The 20287-nt window shown below is 38.8% G+C and overlaps 1 protein-coding gene across 3 annotated transcripts in view; it reads right to left on the bottom strand.

The window, feature by feature from the left end:
- Positions 1-2715: 2715 nt before the first annotated feature.
- SENP2 (SUMO specific peptidase 2) overlaps positions 2716-20287 on the bottom strand; it is a 31942-nt gene continuing 14370 nt past the window's right edge. For all 3 annotated transcript variants that reach the window (XM_047875660.1, XM_047875661.1, XM_047875662.1), the window contains 11 exons: positions 19735-19838; positions 18327-18421; positions 17850-17901; positions 16756-16822; positions 14693-14869; positions 13319-13450; positions 11478-11681; positions 10416-10495; positions 7426-7510; positions 5513-5608; positions 2716-4024 (listed from right to left, as the gene is read on the bottom strand). In XM_047875660.1, the coding sequence (XP_047731616.1) occupies positions 3962-4024; positions 5513-5608; positions 7426-7510; positions 10416-10495; positions 11478-11681; positions 13319-13450; positions 14693-14869; positions 16756-16822; positions 17850-17901; positions 18327-18421; positions 19735-19838 (1155 nt within the window). In that variant the 3' untranslated portion in view covers positions 2716-3961. The remainder of the gene's footprint in view (positions 4025-5512; positions 5609-7425; positions 7511-10415; positions 10496-11477; positions 11682-13318; positions 13451-14692; positions 14870-16755; positions 16823-17849; positions 17902-18326; positions 18422-19734; positions 19839-20287) is intronic.

The following is a 20287-nucleotide window of genomic DNA, read 5'->3' as shown; positions in this document are numbered from 1 at the left end:
CCATTATTTGTTAATAAAATATACGTGTGAACATGTGCAACTCACACCCTTATTTACACATATCAGAAGGGGAAATATACCAAAGGCCAGGATATATACCAAAATGTTAATATTCAGTTATTAACTCTGAATGGTGAGTTTGCAGAATTCTTATTCTTTACCTTTTATCAGCATTTCATTTTTCTACTATGAACACCTATTACTGATACAATTAAAGAAAAATAAAAGTGTGGCTACAGACTTTATGATCACCATATGCCCTAAAGAGGCAGTGGGGGGTGGGGGAGACAGTGCTTCCCTTGCCAATGTATTGTTGAAAGTTCTAAGAACTTTATATTACTTCTCCTGGCACTTTCCAAAATGTGTTCCATAGAACAGTTCCACAGGTGTCACACAAAGAAGGGTTCAATGTCCAAGTTTTCAGAAATGTGAGTTAAGACATTAATCTGTTGTTTGCTAGGCATTCCAGGAGGAAAAGACATGGGTCACACACATTCTTTGGGCCACAGAACCTCTTCTTTTACATCCTACATAGTAGTAATAGGACTTGTATTTAACATATTTTAGGAAATGCCAACGTACAAACCTGAAGAAAAAGGACTATTTACATACTTACATTGAGAATCTAAAAGCTTCTGGCTCATTTTTCCTAGACTTAGATTGATTCATCTCAAAATAGTTCCAAACTTATCATATTTTTGTGGTCTCAAGCTTTATAGTTTTAAATATAATTTGCATCCTGCTGTCAGGTGATTTAGAGCCATGTTTTTTAAACTGGATTTCTACCAGGTGTTGAGAAATCAGCTTGGTGGTCACAAACTACACTTTTTTAAAAACTGAAATAAAACTCAAGAGTTTAGTAAGGGTAATGTTTTTGTGAAACTTTTGTGTCCACATATAATCACATAAAATATATATATATTTATGTGATTTTATATATATATTTATGTGATTTTATATATATATATATATGATCACATAAATAAATAAATACACACACACACACACACACACACACACGTGTGTACTGGTCACAATAAAAAATGCCAAAAAATTTTTTGCCTTAAAAAAAAATTGAAAGCCACTGAATTAAAGACATGAATTTATTGGTAAATAAGTTAAAATCAACACCTACTGATTTGATAAAATACTTATTCATCTATTGGTAAATAGATAAAATCAATACCTATTTCAATACACCCAAACATTTCCTTGTATATGTTAGGTGAATTAAAAGAAAAAGAAGTTATCAAAGCAGTATAGCCAGCTAGATCCCAGACTTACAAACAAGTACCAAAAGTGTGTTTGAATATTAGGTGCTTAGAGTTTTTCCTCAAAGTAACTAGAGATCAGGTTTCCAATTAGTTCACAAAAGCCAATTTAAACTATGTAGCTTAACTATAGTACTAAGGTTATCACAGACTTAAATTGATCTTATTTATTTGTATCTGAGGTTCAATAGATCTCTAAGGACACATTCTCTTACACCCACACCACGGTCCCAGCACCCAGCAACTCCTTACAGTGCAGCAAACATCCACCACTCGACGTGCACTCCCCAAGTTGTGCTTAGGATTTCAGGAGAGGAAAGGATCAGAAGTTCTGACAGTCTTAGGCAACTGAGGTAGACTATGGGGGTCTCCAGAACATCTTCCAAATGCCCCAGCTCCGTGTCCCTCCCACCACATCCCAGCTCTGGTATAAGCTCAAACATGAAAGACGCTTACCAATGGTTTTTGTGTTTTTCCCATCTTTACGAATCTTTAGGAGAGACTGCCTACTAAAAACGAACGGTGGTCCACTCTACCTTTTTTTCAGATCCCCAAACTACTGCAGTTAAAAAAATATACATCTCGCTGGCTTTATGTTGATTATTTGCTACCGCTAAGATCAGCTGTTGATTTTATCACCTGACTGCTTTTCTCATAAGCTGTCTAGATATAAAAATTCTATGACCAACAAGTTTCTCTGCACCAAGAGAGACAGGTCAGTGCCTAGAGAAGCACGGCCTGTGGGATCTCCTATTAAATCCAGGAACTCAGGGTAAACTAGAATGCTATTCTCTAGCTTAACGCTCCGCTCTTACTGATCTCATGATGTCCTGGGAGATTATTAAGAGCCATCCTGAAGAGTACACATCAGTGGAAAGCTCAGTGAAAGCTGCTCGAAGAAGCCCCTGGGATCACTCACCGGGACAGAATACAAACCGCCACTCCTCACAGGATGTACCCAACACAGAACGGATCTTAACAAAAGTGCTCAATTCTCAGGTGAAACCTAAGACAGCCAAGCGGGCACCAGGTTTTTAGTATAAGGCTGACCCAGTCAATCTCTCGGCTTTTTGGCTGTGTCAGCCACCTGATCCCAAGACTCACCGGTACAGCTCCAGCAGCCTCAGGAAAGGGTTCTGTGCAGCCTAAGCTTGAGGCACGAGCAGCTCACTCTTTTCATCACCATCAAGCACACGGCCTCTGGTGTGCCTGTCAAGTAGGCACATCAAGTTCAGTGCAGCCCCAGGTCCCATACCAAGACTTCCCCTCAAGGGAAACCGGACCCTGCCTCTGCCACCAGCGGCCGCACCCTCCAGATGACAGACACGCGGATTCGCGAACACGTGGCCAATATTCCCGGTTTTACACCCCCTTGCTTTTGTGCACCAGGGCAAGTGTGGGAGGTTTAAGTAAGGGAAGGGTTAGAAATCATCTCAGCATATCCTTTTCAGGTTCTGCCAGACAACCTTTATTACATCGGAAAAAGCAACACTAGGCACTAGATCTTGCAAAATATGTTCTGACCAACTCTAAACTTTCTGAAATTAAAAATGCGTAACCACTGTAAAGTTTTTAATGAACAAAAAAGTTAAATACAAACTTTCATATGCAAAATAGATTATTGTATAACTGGCAGCCTCACAGCCAAGTACTAAATTTTCTTCCAAATTTCCGTGGGGGTGGAATGGGGGGGGATGTAAATCCTAATGAGTACAAAACTTAATTTCGGCTTTATATATAGAAAAAAAAACAAACTTTGAGGAAAAATAGCTTTTACATTGAATAGTATCTCTTGAAATAAACAGCCCAGGCCAGCCCTTACAATTCTGAGGTTTATACTCAACCAGATCTGGGATGAAAATTAAGCTTTAGGGTTTATAGTTACTTCAAATCCAGTTTCAAGAGTAGCCAAGTCAGCTCATTCCCAGAAAGAGCAGTCTCTTTAGGATGACCACCACTCTTCTGAAGACTCCTGGATCGCCAGAGTTCCTAGGCCACCGTTCCACTTTTCCACGCCCCCAGGCCAAGGCCTTAGTGTCAGACGTCCTCTGAAAGGCAATGAGAGCCCTACCCAAGGAGAAGGTTTCTCCTCTCCGGCACTTCCAAGCCTCAAGAACAAGAGCTCCAGCTTCAAGTTGGCAGTTTCTGCTCCAGCCTTCGGGAAGTTAATTAACACTTCCTTCCTCCCCCCACTGATTCCCCTCCTGATCTTCAGCTGGGAGTGGAGCTTGATTAACATTCCTTTCAAAAATAAATAGTTCAAACAGGTAATTCAGAGTTAACTGTGGAGCAGGAGCAAACAGCCACTGCCATTATGTTTGTAAATGAGTGAGCGAATGAACACACGTGAACAAACACACAAAAAACAAATCATAGAATAAATCCTGCATTTCCCACATTCATAGGGAAAAAAAAAAATCTTAAAAAAAAAAAAGTATTAATTAGCGTTTGTTCTTGTGTGGGTTGAATAGTCCAGGGCTCTGAGCAGGCACAGGCTCACACACAGGGTCCACGCACCAAGTCGGGCCCAGGGTGCAGGGAGAGGCCTGCGTGCGCGTCCTACAGCCCAGTACCTGTGAGCCAGCAGGGGCGATGCGGGGACTGTTGAACCCACGATGCATGAGGTATATGGAAACATCCGTCCTCCGTGAAAGAACCACCAGCAGCTAGAGGGACCGGGCGGGGCATTCTCACAGCAACTGCTGATGAAGGATTTCCCACACCATCTTCTTCCGGAAGAGAGGCATCTGGTGCTACAGAGGACCCACAAACGACACGTATGTTACACATTACCGTGCACAGCGTCAACCTGCAAGTGTAATCAAGTAAATAACCTATGTCCTTTCTATAGCCTTGACTCTCTCATGTCATGGTTCAGACTTACAAAGCCAAAAAAAATGAGGCTATAATGTTATTATATTGCATGTATCATAAGCATCTGTACATGCTAAGGAAAATCTGAGCAGGATGCAGAATTACACATAGACTCCAACAACTACCTCATAACACAAAAACATGTGCCAAAATGGAAACACCCAAGTGGTGGCATAATACCAAACTTTTCTACTTACGTACATTTTCAGAACATTCTAAAATGAGTATCTTCTGCTTTTTTGAGAAACATGAACTTTATTTAAATAAAGGAAAAAACATTAAAAATTTTCTGTGTACCAAATGTTGTACACTGTCAATTCTGTTCAAATGGCAACTTCAGCCCTTCAGACCTCACGTCTCAGAGAGCAAATAACTCCTTGTATTCAGAAGCATCAAAGAACAGAATGCCTTAATATTCTGCTTTAAGATCATCACTGCAGGAGCCAATTTTCAAAAGCAGCAGCACGTAAGACAAATCCAAATCACCTGTAATTCAACTAGTCCTCTTTTTAGTGAAATCAGAAGTTCACACCCTTGAGGTACTCCTGATGTCTCATTATAATAAGATGAATACACCACTTTATTTTAAACTAGGGCTTTCCTACCTGGAGCGGCCTAACACATCTTAACACATGGATGCATAAGTTATTTTAAATAGCTCGAAACCTGTAGTAAAAAATTACACATTTTTTCTTAGTAAAACTACTCAAACTAACCAATTAATAAGTGCCTTTATTTTAGACTAGAATTGTCTTAATTCAGCATGGGAGCCCTAGAAGCATGAAATAGGGTTATTAGTCCTATTCAATAAGTACAGTTTGGTAGACAACATTTATCAAAATGAGGTCTCTTTAGGAAAAATGTGTCTTACAGGGGGTTGTCTTCAGTTACACAAAGGTTGAGAATCCACTATTACAGATTAATTCTCAAGAGTTCCCAACACACTCTAATAATCCCCGCCCAAATGGAGAACCCCAAATAACCAGCACAGAAGGGAAAAAGCAGTATTTGTAGTTACAGCTTACACCTGTGGCTTAAATTCTCACAAGGCCTGATTTTTCAGAGGGAAAAATCTTACATGCCTCCTCCTTTAACTAGAAATATCAGTAATACTCAGGAATTAGAGAGCTCCAGAGTCCAGACATATGCAAATTGTCTCACTGGTCACCAAAGACTGAACATAAGAGCAGTGGCAGTGACAAACCCTGATACCAGCAAGAGCAGGGCCATGGCCAAGGGTTACGGCAATAATAATAGTGGCACAGCCACCATTATTAAGACCTTAATGTGCCCCAGGCACTGGTAACATGCTCTAAGTTTATCTGGTTTAGAAACAAGTAAGTAGGTGAGGAGGGATCTTCACTCACCTGAGTAAATGTGATAGGTTTGTCCCTAGAGATATAATCTGCATATTTACAAGTAAACATTCCACAATCACTCCCATTTAACTGTTGAGGAATCTCCTAAAATTACAAAAAAAAAAAAAAAAAAGGGAGAAAAAGGCATAAAATTTCATCACACACAAACTCCTTTGACTTCTTACAAATATTCCCGTGGATAAACAATATTATAAAGGTGTACGTTAAAGGTACTACACAAACACAGTCTTTATGTTGTATAAAAACCCTAACCATGACATGAAGTATGTGACCCACACAGAAAATATTTTTTTGGAAAGAAAAAAAAAAAGCAAAGTGAGAATTCCTTCTCTCAGCTCTCCTATCAAGAAACCAAACTGAAAGAAAGTTTACTACTAGGAACAGGAATTCTAGTCAGAATGGTTTCAGAAGCACTTTATAACTTTTGAAAAGGGCTAAATGTGAGGAGCACCTGGGTAGCTCAGTCGGTTAAGCTTCCGACTTTGGCTCAGGTCGTGACCTCACAGTCTGTGGGTTTGAGCCCCGTGTCGGGCTCTGTGCTGGCAGCTTGGGGCCTGGAGTCTGCTTTGGATTCTGTGTGTGTCTCTCTCTGTCCTCCCTGCCACTCACACTCAGTCTCTCCCTCTCTCAAAAATAAACATTAAAAAATTTTTTTTCTGAAAAGGGTTAAATGTGGCACAATCAGAAACACACACACAACACAACGAACCTACTTGAAGACTGCACGGTTTAGCTTCTCTAGCCAAGAAAATAGGATGAAAACTTTCAACCCCCACAACAAGCAGGAGAAAGAAAAAAGCTTCTTGATAGGCTTTAACTAACCAAGATCTTGCTCCCATGGCTCAATTTTGTCCTAAGCAAGAGCCCAGCTTCCTGCAAGCAGTGCTAAAGGCATCATAAACCGATCTAAGTGAGGTAAATTCACACACTCCCCAGGCCTCTGCTGCCCTGATCTTGGCCAGACCCTACACACTTTGGCTGCCGGCTCAGCGGAGCACAAGACAATAATAAGAGAGAGTCTGAACCCCTGCTGGAAGACATTCTAGATGACAACAGCTAACTTTTATTCAAAGAAATACAGAGGATTATTGTGAAAAAAGAGGACTGTTTGAACATGTGTGACACCCACGCACATGGTAGGTAACTCGTGCTTTTCTCCTGAGCACAGCAGCTCTCAGAGTGGAGAACTATGGACACCGATACGCAAAGGAAGAGAAGTTGTTTTCTTTATCACGTTCCCCACACCAGAACGTGGCATTCGTCCTAACAGACTCTCCTTGTATCTCCTTATATCTCTCCTCAGGAAATTTCAAAGCTCAACCTTTAAATCATTCAACTTAGAAAGGAAAATCCTGTGGGACAGGTGAGCCATTATACACAGGTGAGGGCTAAAATTGAATTCATGTGGCTTACTTTTAAAAGAAGCCATTAGGACTCAAAATGCATGCAATCTCCAACCCCGAATGAGATTCAAATCTGGCAAGTATAATACAAAGCATATTCACAAACAGCGTACTTGACTCTTTTGAGAACCTGTGGCACGGGACCCTTAAGATCTAAATAAACAAAATTCTCAGAGAAGTAACAAGAACTTTAAACCTTCATTAGCACCAAACAAGAAAAGTGGCTGACTTTAACCTATTTGCTTTTCTGAGAAACATACTAGCATGCAGTTAACATTTACAACTTAAACAAGAAATAAGGCTAAGAAGCAGGCATCTTAGTTAAATCTTGCCTTTCTCAAGATTTAGAAGTAGGTAATAATTCTTAAGAGTACACTTCAGGAGAATGCATGCCTAAGGGTATGAGTGAGTGAAGGGAGGGAGGAAGCCAAGTCTACTAACAGGCCTCTGTCACTAAATGCAAGACAGCACTTCAGATACAGACGGATCATTACTTACATGTGGCTTCATGCTGTAGTGGGTCCACTCTAAAAGATTTAGATCAATATTTCTTTTGGTCTTACTTTCATCCTGTAAATACTGACTAAAAAAACAACAAAGAAGGAATATATTGATGAATCCCTGTGGAGACTTACCATTCTGATTACAAAGGACATTACAAACGATGTTAACAGACATGCTATTCACAAATCCATCTCCATTAGCTTTTTTAAAAATGTGATTGCTTCCGGTTTTTAAATTGAAGTTTTTCCTTATAAAAACTGTACATGCTTTAGAAAATTAAAACCTGTAAAATGTCATATGCAAAAGACCTTATAACAGCCACTCCAGAAGTAATTACTATTAATAGTTTGCTGTGTATTCTTCTAGCTCTCCACCCCTAACACACAATGTAAAAACATACACTTTATCCTATTTTTAAAAGGACTTCATTTTACAACTCGCTTTTTCTCACTTAACAATAGACATAAAATGTGGTGGGGGATGGGTGAAGCAGGTGAAGGGGATTAAGAGGACACGTATCGTGATGTGCACAAATAATGTTCTATAATTGTCGAATCACTAGGTTGGCTGTAGTGCACACCTGAAACTAATAAAACACTGTTACCTATGCTGGAAGTTACACAGAAAGATAAACCAGAAGGTACCTATATACTTGTGGTAAGCACAGCATAGCTATAGAGATGTCAAATCACTAAGCTATACACCTAAAACTAATGTACCATTATGTGTCAACTATACTTCAATTATAAATAAATAGATTAAAAACAACGGGCCTAGACTCAAAACAAAAAGAAAAACAAAAAGAAAAAAACGAAAAAAAAAATGTCATTGCCATGAAAAACAAAAAAAGGAAGACTATTTTAAATTAGACTAAAAAGACATTAAGTCCATGTGTGAACCTGACTGGCTTCCTGGATTTAGAAAAAACTATAAAACATACCTGAAGAAACCAGAACATGAACCATATGTTACATATGACCGATTGCTAATGTTCTTAAGTGTGATAATGACATTGTGATTATGTAAGGAAACTTCCTAGTTTCTAAGAGATATATACTTAAGTATTAAGGGTGATTTAAGGGGCACCTGGGTGGCATAGTTGGTTAAGCATCTGATTCCTGATCTCAACTCAGGTCATGACCTTGTGGTTCGGGGGTTCAAGCCCCACATCAGGCTCTGCGCTAATGGTGCAGAGCCTGACTGAGATTCTGTCTCTCCTTCTCTGCTCCTCCCCTTCTTGCGTGCATGTGTGCACTCTCTCTCAAAATAAACATAAAAAAAAAAAAAAAAAAAAACTATTTAAAAAAAAAAAAAAGAGTGATTTAATTTTATCCAGATCTCCCAAGGGTCATCAAATTCAACCCAGGCATCTGGGTTCTCACCCTAAGCTGCATGTAAAGTAAACCAGCATGGGTTTTGCTAGGGCATGCACTCTCAGTGGGAGCATTACCAGCCCCAAGCTGTAGAAATTGTTTCTGGGAAGGCAAAAATCTTACATATTTCAATGGTTTGTAGCCCTCTAAACCCAACAAAACAAAAAGTCTTATTCCTTAGCACTCTTTTGTCTTGCCATGGAGGAATTAAATTTTTCTCTGGGCAGGGGAACTAATAATGCAAAAAAAGTTCAGAAAAGCTGAACCAGGAGCATCAGGAAAGGGAGAGGAACTCGGATACCCACAGGAGCGGGGGGGGGGGGGGGGGGGGGGTGGGGGGGGGGGGCAGAGAAAGAATAAGAGTGAATGTAACAGAAGTATGATTTTTTTGTAACTTTTTTGTAACTGTAACAGCAGCTTACTTTGCTGTATGATTTCAGTGAGAACATTTCTATGTATGTGATATTACATATGTGTATGTGCACATGTAAGTATGTGTGCACATTTTATATACATCCTAAACAAAACAGACTAGGAGGAAATAACTGCTTTATAAACAATTTGGTGTATCTTCTGATTTTTTTAAATCTTTTTTCTCTTCTGTTTAAACTTTCTATTCAAGATAAATACCTATAAATAAAGGATCTTATACACTAAAATAATATTGAAAAAGAGAGAATTGAACTGTTGTTAATAACAAATTTCCTTGTTGTTCATTTAAAAGGCTCCTTACTTAAGTATCCTTATGAAAATTATCCAAGTATCTTTACTAAAATTACAAACAAGAACCCCCATTTGCGTCTGGTGAGCCAAAGGGGTTCAAAATAGACTGCTCTTACTGAACTACTTCCTCACTGTGAAAATCATGTCAGCACGTTACACAGCTAATAAGTGGCTATGGTTTAAAGGCAGGTTTCTAGCAATTACTGTTTGAAATAGTTGCCTACAAACCATATCCATATGCTTGAATTTAAAAGTTACTTCTTGGTTCTGAGATGAACCCAACCATCATGGAAAGCACAGGGACATGACTAGGTTTAAGAATCAGAGAAATAAGACTCTCTAGCTAGGGGTGCCTGGGTGGCTCAGTCAGCTGAGTGTCCGACTCTTGATTCCAGCTCAGGTCATGGTCCCAAGGTCGTGGGATCGAGTCCCCATTGGGCTCCAAGCTGAGCATGGAGCCTGCTTAAGACTCTCTCTCTTTCTCCCCCTGCCCCTCTCCCTCACTTGTGCTCTCTCTCTCTAAAATAAAAAATAATAATAAAAAAAAGACTCCCTAGCTAACAGTTCTTTAGAACATTCAGAAGAATGTATCAATCCCAAAGAAACCTAATTCAAATCACAGGATTCTAATAAGATATATTTTATATTATAACACATGATAAACTTGTTTCTAATGATGCTACTAAATAAAACTTCTCAGTTAAGATCAGATATTAGGTTCTTTTTTGACAAGAAGATGAATTCAAGTCAATTCCTGAATAACCGAGAAGATAGCCTTCACTTAACATTAGACCATCACCCAACAGAGCCTCCTAGGATTGGATAGAAGATAGACCACCTAACAAGAGCATAATGACCCAACGGTGAAGTTTTTTAGCCTTTACTTACAGGAGAATCTCACAGATCCTGTGGCCCTTTTGTCCCATAGAATCCAGATATTTGAGACACCTTTTTCGTAGGTCTATCACCTATAATGGAAAATTACAACATCCAGAAACATCTTAACCACAACAGGAGAATTTTATTTCTAAAAATAAAGCCTCTTTTAAAAAGTCAATACACATCAACATAAATGGATGCCTAAGACACATTTTTTATAAAATATCACAGATGATATATGAGCTTCATTTCTATAAAGTTATATATTTCATTTCCTGGAAAAAAGCCTAGAAATTTACCAAAACATTAGTGGTCTTCTCAAAATGAAGAGTTTTTTTTTTTTTTTTTTGCTTTTTGCTTTATATCTGTACTTTTCTATAATAAATCTGTACCTTCTTGTAAACAAAACTAGGGAAATCAAATAAAGAGCACATATGTGTTACTAAAACCCTTTCCTGTCTTCCTGTATGCCATCTAGTTTTCTAAGCTGTTCAACTCAAGAACAAAAAAGGACTCTACAGAGTACACTTTATATGTACTACTGGACTTTAACTGGACAGAAAAGGGTAGACTTCCTTATCCAAGAAAACAGCTATTACAGAGGTGCCTGGGTGGCTCAATCAGTTAAGCGTCTGACTCTCGGTTTCAGCTCAGGTCAAGATCTCATGATTTGTGGGTTCAAGCCCCACATCAGGCTCTGTGCTGACAGCATGGAGCCTCTTGGGATTCTCTCTCTCAAAAATAAGTAAATAAACATTTATTATTTATTTATTTGTTTGTTTTGTTTTAAAGTTTATTTCAAGAGAGATAGGGGGAGTGGGAGTGGGGGGCAGAGAGACAGGGAGAGACAGAATGCCAAGCAAGCTCCGCACTATCAGCACAGAGCCTGACATGGGACTCAATCATGACCTGAGCCCAAATCAAGAGTGGAACGCTTGACCGACTGAACCATCCAGGTACCCCAATATATAAACATTTACAAGAAGAGAGGAGGGGAGGGAAGGGGAAGGAAGGGGAGGGAAGGGAACACAGCCATTATATAAACTCCAACAATTACCCCTCTCAACTTACCACCAGGCTCCAATGTACCTTCCGATGAATAGGCACCAGAATAAGTTCCTGTTCAAAGAGATTGACCCCTTTGGTCCATCTTTTCACTGCTTGGTAACCACCAGACTTTAATTTGGGATAGAAAAAAGTACTGAATGCATGAAGTGCTGGATACCCTTGTTTTTTGTTTCTTTCCACCAGAAGATTCATGTAAAAATTAATGACCTGTAATACCAAGGGAGTAAACATCAGAACACAGCAAGTACATTACCCAAACTACATTTCTACCTAACTGAATTAGGATGAATTGGAGATAAGAAGCTCCAAGAAAAGAAGGTACTAGAGATGGGGATGAAAGGGCCGTTTACTGCAGAAAATGGAAAATAAAAGATAATCAGGGCAAAATGGGAGGGACTAAGAAGGAGTGAAATTGTACTTTTGAACCATGTGAGTAAGAGAGCCATGGGAAGGAACTCAAGGAGAAAGTCTGCAATAATGAAAAGGTGTATGTAACTATATCACACACAATAATATGCAAAATATGAAACAGAACTGAATCTTACTATTTATAAATTTTACTATATGTAAAAATATTAACAGGAAGAAAATATACCTAAACATTAACATTTTGTTTATCTTTGGTGGCGCTTTTGAATGATATTTTTCTTTTACCTTTCCTGTATTTTCCTAATGTTCTATAATAAATACATAACATTTATAATGTAAAACAAAAATTCTAGTTTTACAAGAATGTGTTTATGGGTCATTAGTCATTGGCAGAGAGAGGAGGAAGGCAAAGGGGGAAAATGCAGGGACTTTGGGGAGTTAGGGAAAGGAAAGCTAGAAAACATGCAAGAAGTAAAAACTCATTTTAGCTAAGTATGTAAGGATACAAGACGACAATGAGGCAAATTTTTGCAGTTATTGCACAAATAAAGAAAAAAGACATTTTACATATACATTTATGCACAATGATCAATCTATTTATCATTGAAAAGATAAAATGGCTCTTATAAGAATTCATCTAAAATGAAGTATCACTTGCTGCTTCCTTCAACTCATCAGCTACACCCAAGGTTTATCAAAATGTCACTGGCTGGCTTAGTCTATAGAGCATGTTGACTCTTGATCTCAGGGTTGTGAGTTAAACACCATGTTGGTCATAGAGTTTACTTAAAAACAAATAAATCAATCTGTAAAAAAAAAAAAAAAAAAATGTACTGAAAACTACTAGTAAATGAAGTGGTGGATGAAACAAAGCACCGATGCAGAAGAGGGAACCATTATTAATTAAAGGCAACAAACGATCAGAATTGACTACCATTTTAAGGTTTGAAATGTTTCTGGTTTTTTACTTATTTATTTTTTTTATTGTTTTGAGAGGAGGAGAGGGGCAGAGAGAGACAGACAGACAGAGAGAATCACAAGCAGGCTCCACACTGTCAGCACACAGCCTGATGTGCTGATGTGGGGCTCAAACTCACAAACTGTGAGATCATGACAAGGTGCCCCTGTTTTGTTTTGCTTTAATGTTTACTTATTTTTGAGGGAGAAAGAGAGATAGAGCATGAGCAGGGAAGGGGCAGAGACAGAGAGGGAGACAAAGAATCTGAAGCAGGCTCCAGGCTCTGAGCTGTCAGCACAGAGCCCAAGGCGGGGCTCGAACCCACAAACTGTGAGATCATGACCGGAGCCGAAGTAGGACACTTAACCAACTGAGCCACCCAGGCACCCCATGAAGTGTTTCTGTTTTAAATGAAACTAAAAGTGCGTTATTATAACTGGGTAGAAATCACTTTGGCTGTGGACAGTAACGGTTAAGCATAATGACAGAACAGGGAGGGGAGGGAGAGACAACTTACTTCATCATTGAGCCAATGATAGTTCTTCAAGGTCTGTATATCTCCTCGAGTGATTCGCAACTTGAAAGCGCTACTTAGGATCTCATCCTGTGGGCCATGACCTAGGGCATTACTGATCTCCTTTTCCATGTCCTGAATTAGAAAGTCCAGAGGTTGTATTTTAAATAGAACCAACAGTCAGATTTCAAAAGTCTGAAATTTAAAAAAGCTTTTCATCTCTGTAATACAAAGTAGACTTACTAATGGTTATAAAAAATGTTAGTTCAATTACTAGCTTCTGGAAACAATAATTTGGTAATAACATTTATATTTATAATTTCAATGATCTCACTACCATTTACTGAGCACTCTGAGCCAAACATGGTACCAGATGCTGAAGCACATCATTAATCCCTGCTTGTGGGGAAAGTATTATCACCATTTTACATAAGAAGTAAAGCTCAGAGAACTTAGGTTACATGTTCACAGTTATTAAGAGCCCAGCCTGGAACCCAGGGGTGTCTAACTTTCTAGTCTTTGCTCCTTTCACAATACTCTTAAAGTATTTTGACACTTTCCTTATTTACCTACTAAACTTTTATTTAAACATAGCAAAGTAATAAAATTAGGACCCGTAAGAGATGATACTATGCAGTTTGGAAATGAAGGAAATAAGCAAACAGGGAGAAACTGGAAAACAAGGCACTGGTCCAGCAACTGAGTCCTCACTGAATAGATGGCTTCTTTACTCTGAAGAATTACACAGATAAACGCATATTCAAGCTACTGAGACTGAATCTATAAACCCAATAGAAATTATTTTCATTCAAGTATTTTAAATCCTGCTTCTCCCACTACACACAATTGTGCTATTTTATGGATCTCTCCACTTGCATGTCCAACATACAGTAGGTGCTCAACAGATACTCACTGCTTAGGACTGACTACCACCTACCAATACAACATTGGAAAATAAGCCACAATGTGGGCTCACCTTTAAAATGAGAATTTACAACTATTTTCATTTCCTTAGTTTTTCACTAATCCCTTTTAAAAAATACAATGGACTCATTTCTAATGCTAAACTCATACTATGTAACCCAAAATATTTGAAGGTTAGGGAAAAAAATCTACAAAGAACCCATTATATTCCGAGATACGTGACACATATGTCTGCTCACATCTGCTGAACATTAATCTGACCCTTTAGGCCACCTTCACAGATCACTAATGATCAATGTAACCAGTGACTGGACAGCCCTTAGGCCTGATTTGTTTCATACACTCATCCCTAGCCTGGAGAAACGCCTCAAAACAAAACATTTGTTCAAGTCTTGAATAACTGGGGCTACTTAAAAACACACCTCTTATTCTGATCAACACAAGAAATAATACCTCTGTAAGTTCAAGAAGATCATCCATCCTTTTATCCCTCTCTTTGCCCGAGCAATGTTTTTCTTTTGTCTCAAGTATTGACATTTTCCTCCTGAGTAAGCCATTGCTCCCATTGCCCAGGCGGAGTCGGGCCGACACCTCTTCGGATAGGTCAGGTTCCAGTTGGTGTCCCCTCCTCTGATCAAAAAAGTTTCTATATTCTATTGACATGTTTGATATTTACACATATAAACATACATAACACATGAAACATAAAACAGTGCCATTATCCTGAAAGAAGAGAGAAAGCAAATCTCCCAAATAAGGAGATTTTGTGTATCTATCTCTGCAAGATGAAACAAAAAAATGTTCAAGACCTAAGGTTCACAGGACACCTCAATTACAAACCATGAAACAGAACACTCATCACTTTCCCTGGAGGCAGCAAGGAAAGTATTTTCAGCTCTCTTATGCCAGTGGAAAAATAAGACGGTTATAGGACATTCTGAAATGTTTTAAAAAAAAAAAAAAAAAAAAAGACCCATAATCCCATCACTCAGAATAAAGCATTACGATCCTTATAATAAGTAAACTTGTTCTATTTCATCTTTTAAGAAAAATACTCATATAGAAAAATGTACATTTATGTACCACTTAATTTTTTGTAAAATTAACACTTATGTAAGCACCATTTGGGTCAACAAATAGAACTCTGCCAACATTCCAGAAACTCTGACAATACCCTTCCATATTGTGACCCTATGTAATGTTTAATATTAAATTTCAGTTATCTAGTAGACCAACTTTTAAAATTAAGAAACTGAGTTACAAATAGAGCTTCAGACTAGGACCACACTAGTCTCAGCATGCTTAGCCTGTACTCTTCACTCTAGCTGACTGCCAGGTATACTGGTCCTAGGAAACTAGCAGCTGGTGGCCCCTCCCCACATTCCCCGGGCAGCAAAGCCTTCAGGTTCAGCAAGAATAGAAGCAAGAGATAGTTGGGTTCTTTTGTTTGTTTTGTTTTGTTTTTAATGTTTATTTATTTTTGAGAGAAAGAGAGAGAGTGTGAGCCAGGGAGGGGCAGAGAGAGAGGGAGACACAGAATCCAAAACAGGCTCCAGGCTCAGAGGTGTCCGCACAGAGCCCAACGAGGGACTCGAACCTATGGACCACCAGATCATGACCTGAGCTGAAGTTGGATGCTTAAGCGACTGAGCCACCCAGGCACCCCAGCAGGATGTAGTTTTTAGCCAGGTTCCAAATATGCTCCCTCTCTTTCCTCTCTCAGGCTTAGCTCCTCTCTTCTTTCAGTTTGTGCTCCATAGGTGATAAATGCTAACTCAATACAAAAGGCTTCGCTCCAAATTACTGGGGATGGGGAAGTTCTGAGACCTAGAACTTAACGAATGACTTAGCCTTCAGACTAATTCTTACAAAAAGGTCTAATGGGAGAAGAAAAACTTGATTATACTGGTACTTCACATAAATCAGTGTCCTAAACTCTGGCATTTCCATGTATCTAAAATGTGAAGTAATCCAAAACTTCAAGCTCGCATTTAATTTAGTAATGTATTTCTTTTGGATACAGAGTGTTTAGCAAAGCACTCTACTACTATTGTTTAAAATGTTAGTGTTGGTATAGGGATCACTGGAACACTTTTTGTTCCAATACTTACATAGAAAAACATTAAATCCAATTAAGCCTAAGACTGCTAATATTTTCAAATAAATCTGAGATCTTGACTCTGAAAAGAAATCCTGAACCTATTTTTCCTAGAGACATACGGTTTTTAAAAATTCTCCAAAAGAAGCCAGGTAACACAGATAAGGGTTGGGATGGAGGCAAGTTGGTCTCTCTCACAAAAAAAGGTGGCTACCATACAAAGGTAAAACCCCAGGAATTCAGAAGGAAGCCAGAAGTTGTGTATCTTCAATGCCTGCTGCTTTTTCAAAGAAAACAACAAAATTAGAAATCAAAGTAATATTTTTCATCTTTCTTACTTGTCATGAGCACCAAAACTTTAACGTGAATCAGCTGAAAGAGTAAAATGATATAAAATTGAACTAGGGTTTCCACTTACACCTTCATTTTCAAGTCTGAGTCCAACTGTCCTCTCTGTATCAGAAATTTTCCCCTTTGAACAACACCTGAGGAAAAAAATTGGGAGAGTGTAGACTGGATATATACTTTTTAATGTTTATTCATTTATTTTGAGAGAGAGAGAGAGAGTATAAGTGGGGAAGGGGCAGAGGAAGAGGGAGAGGGAGAATCCCAGGCAGGTTCCATGCTGTCAGCACAGAGCACGACACTGGGCTCAAACCCACAAACCATGAGATCATGACCTGAGCCGAAATCAAGAGTCGGACACTTAGCCGACTGAGCCACCCAAGCACCTCTAGACTGGATTAATTTTAACCTCTAAATGATACACTAGTTTTAGAAATAAGACTTAATAATTTGTAAATAAAAACTGCCTTGAGTTTATATAGTCCTCTAAACCAAGAGTCAGCAAAGTTTCTGAAAAAGGATCAGATAGTCAATATTTTAGGCTTTGCAAGTCTTGTGGGTTTTTTAAGTAATCTCTATGTCCACCATGGGGCTCAAACTCACGACTCTGAGGACCCCAAGATCAAGAGCCACATGCTTTACCACTGAGCCAGCCAGGTGCCCCAAGTCTTAGAATTTTTGTCACATTTTCTCAACTTCCATCATAGCTTAAAAGCAGCCAGACAACATGTAAATGAATTAGCATGAATGTGTTCCAATAAAACTTTGCTTAAAAAAATAGGCAGGTGGACCAGATTTGGACAATGGCCCATAGTCTACCCCAAACTCTATTATCAAGGAACTATCATCCAAAATACTAAGGGCATACAGAACTGCCTTCACTGTTCTTATACTAGAGGTGCTAATGCCTAAAGATGCCTACCACAACCACACTCCTATCCAAGTGGTACCTGCCTGCATCTCCCAACCCCTAAAGCCCAGAAGAGAAGAGCACCCTCTGAGCTAGGGTGGGCATTAGACACAACAGCTACCCGTGTACCCATATATGCTAACCAGCTACCAGAGCTGAGTAGAGTTCATAAGTCTTTAGACATAGTTATTCACAAAAATAGCTTACAAAGAAAATAATCCATCAAAAGAAAACTTAGAATGAACTGAACCATGTACCTCTTCTCACTTCTCACTGAGCATAGAGGTCCCCTTGTTTCAACAACTCTATCTGCGAAGATGACAAAGAAAAGATTAATGTTTCCTTTATTAACCAACCATATAGCTAGAATTTCAACTTACGCAGTTTCCAAAGTATCAAGACATTCACTTATCATTTAGTGCCGTTAGTGAACAGCCAGTGGAGAAATATGAAGAAATTAACAAAATAAATATTAAGAAACTAACTCTAGGCTCACAAAATACTTGCTGTGTAGAAGCTAAGAATAACAATCAAGAGGTATTTTATGAATCTACTTCATCTTGAAATCGCTTTTTTACTAAAGTACTTGTACTGAATAAAACCAAGTCAATGCCCTGGGTCAACAATGTTTTAAAGTTTGGTACACCATCTTTCAGTAGCACATCATTTCTCAATTTCGTATGCACATGAACTAAGGTCAATACATGGAGATAGGGCTAAATGTGGGAACTCACATTGTTTTGGAACAAACTGAGTTGTTTTGACTCCGTGACTTTGCTCTTCCCCCCAGCCTTTGGTCTTTAATGTGTCCATGTGACTTCTTTGAGAGCTTAGAAACATAAAAAGTGAAGAAGGTCAAATACAAAAGGAAAGTCCACCATAAATATTCATGATCTCCGACTGACAAGCTTCTCGAAATAGGAGTTATTGATTACCCTGTAACTTCAAAATTATGAGAGGATGCAACATAGTAACATCTGGGACTTGGATACAAGGAGTGTAATCCTGATTCTAATACCTCAGCCAAGTTACCTAACCTCCAGTTTCTCTGTAAAATTGGGCGTTCTCAATCCCCAGCACCACCCTGACTAAAAAAACCTCAGTGTGATAAAACTCAGGTTAAAAGATGAAAAATTTTAAATGATATAATGAAATGGACCCTGAAACCATACAATAAAAGCAGGACTGTAAACGGCAAAATAGTTTGAGGATTTTGCCAACATGACAAAAGCAAAAGCTCAGGAAGCATACTGCTGCTTCCAACAGTGGCTAATCAAAATGGAGAAAATATTAACATTCTGCCTAAGAGAATAAAAAAAAAAAGCTCACAGACAGCAAGTTAAAATTCCTAGACAAATAATCTTCTGCTATTTGTACATTCAACAAGCTAGACAGTCCTGTGACTTTTTCACCTTCAACTTGCCGTTACATGATTTCCAGGATCTTCCCCACCCCCACCGTGTATTCTCACACCACTTGTTAGAATTATCACCTGTGCCTCAATCCTGAGCTCATATATTTTTTGTCCCTTTCTTACAGGCTAATATAAGGCCAGACATCAGCTCCTTCTGCCACTGTCATCTATTTGCCCAAAGCACTAGAATATTTAATTAACAAACAAGAAGCCTTATAAGGAAAACTTTCTATGACCTGGGGTGACTTGAATCTTGTCTCTGAAGTGGAGGACTTCCAATTGTGCAAAAATGCATTCACTAACATGCCACTGGGACTGTGTGTATATCTGACAGAGAAGCTGGGGTGGGAGGGAGAACTGGGCTGAAAAGGGGAAGGAGGGAGAAAGGGACAGAGAGAGAGACAAGAGATTGTGGGAAATGTGTGTGCTGGAGTGTTCGAAAAGCCTCTCTGCTCAGTAAGAACCTGACTTCAACCTGTAATTCTACTTTTCTATATCAGAGTTTCAAGAGTTCATGTGAACAAAAGAGTCTAAAGCTGACAGAAAATTCTGTTTTGCAAAACCACTGCTGTGTGTCTCATTACTAGATACAATGTTCAGGCATATAACAAGGCTAATTCTCTCAAAGCTAGCCTCTTTTTTCAACAAAGCCCTTCTCACCAATCCCCTCTCCAAAAATAAGGAAAAAGATGTCTGGCAAAGCATTTATTTTGTTAGCTCATTTCTACCTGTGATAAGTTGAAGTTACAGAAGGAACAGAGTTTCCATGACCACCTTCTTTAAGTCGCTCCAATAACCTTCGGTATTTCTCCCTTTCCTCTTTCTGAACACCCTAAGTAAAAGAAACCATGTTAGTTAAGTACTGTAACATTAAACCTATCATTAAATCATAAACAGAAACTAAGAGGTCAAATGCCGCCCACAAACGTGTTTGTCAGCATTTTAAAAATTTCTTTGAGTTCCCAACTTTATAAATCTGAAAAGAAAAATCCAAACATCTGGCCTGTTTCAAAAAACTGAATCAACTATGTGGAGCTGTGTAGGGCTATTCTCCTTAGATGGGCTATTCACTCCAGCCCACTTCACTTATTTGTGTTACCTGCTTGACTCAGATGGCATCTAGGTTTTTGACAGCAGTTTTTTGTCAACCACAAAAAACTCAACGGAAATAATCCACCTGCATATTTAGAACATTCAGCTTCCACAGTGAATATGGTCTCACTAAGTCACCAATGACTTCCATGGCCAGACCCAGCAGACACTTCTTCAGCCCTCATGTTA

Source organism: Prionailurus viverrinus, chromosome C2 (genome assembly GCF_022837055.1).
Source record: "Prionailurus viverrinus isolate Anna chromosome C2, UM_Priviv_1.0, whole genome shotgun sequence".
In the NCBI taxonomy this organism is placed as follows: domain Eukaryota; kingdom Metazoa; phylum Chordata; class Mammalia; order Carnivora; family Felidae; genus Prionailurus; species Prionailurus viverrinus.
The sequence above is the reverse complement of the archived record's forward strand: the minus strand, read 5'-3'. Positions and strand labels throughout refer to the sequence as shown.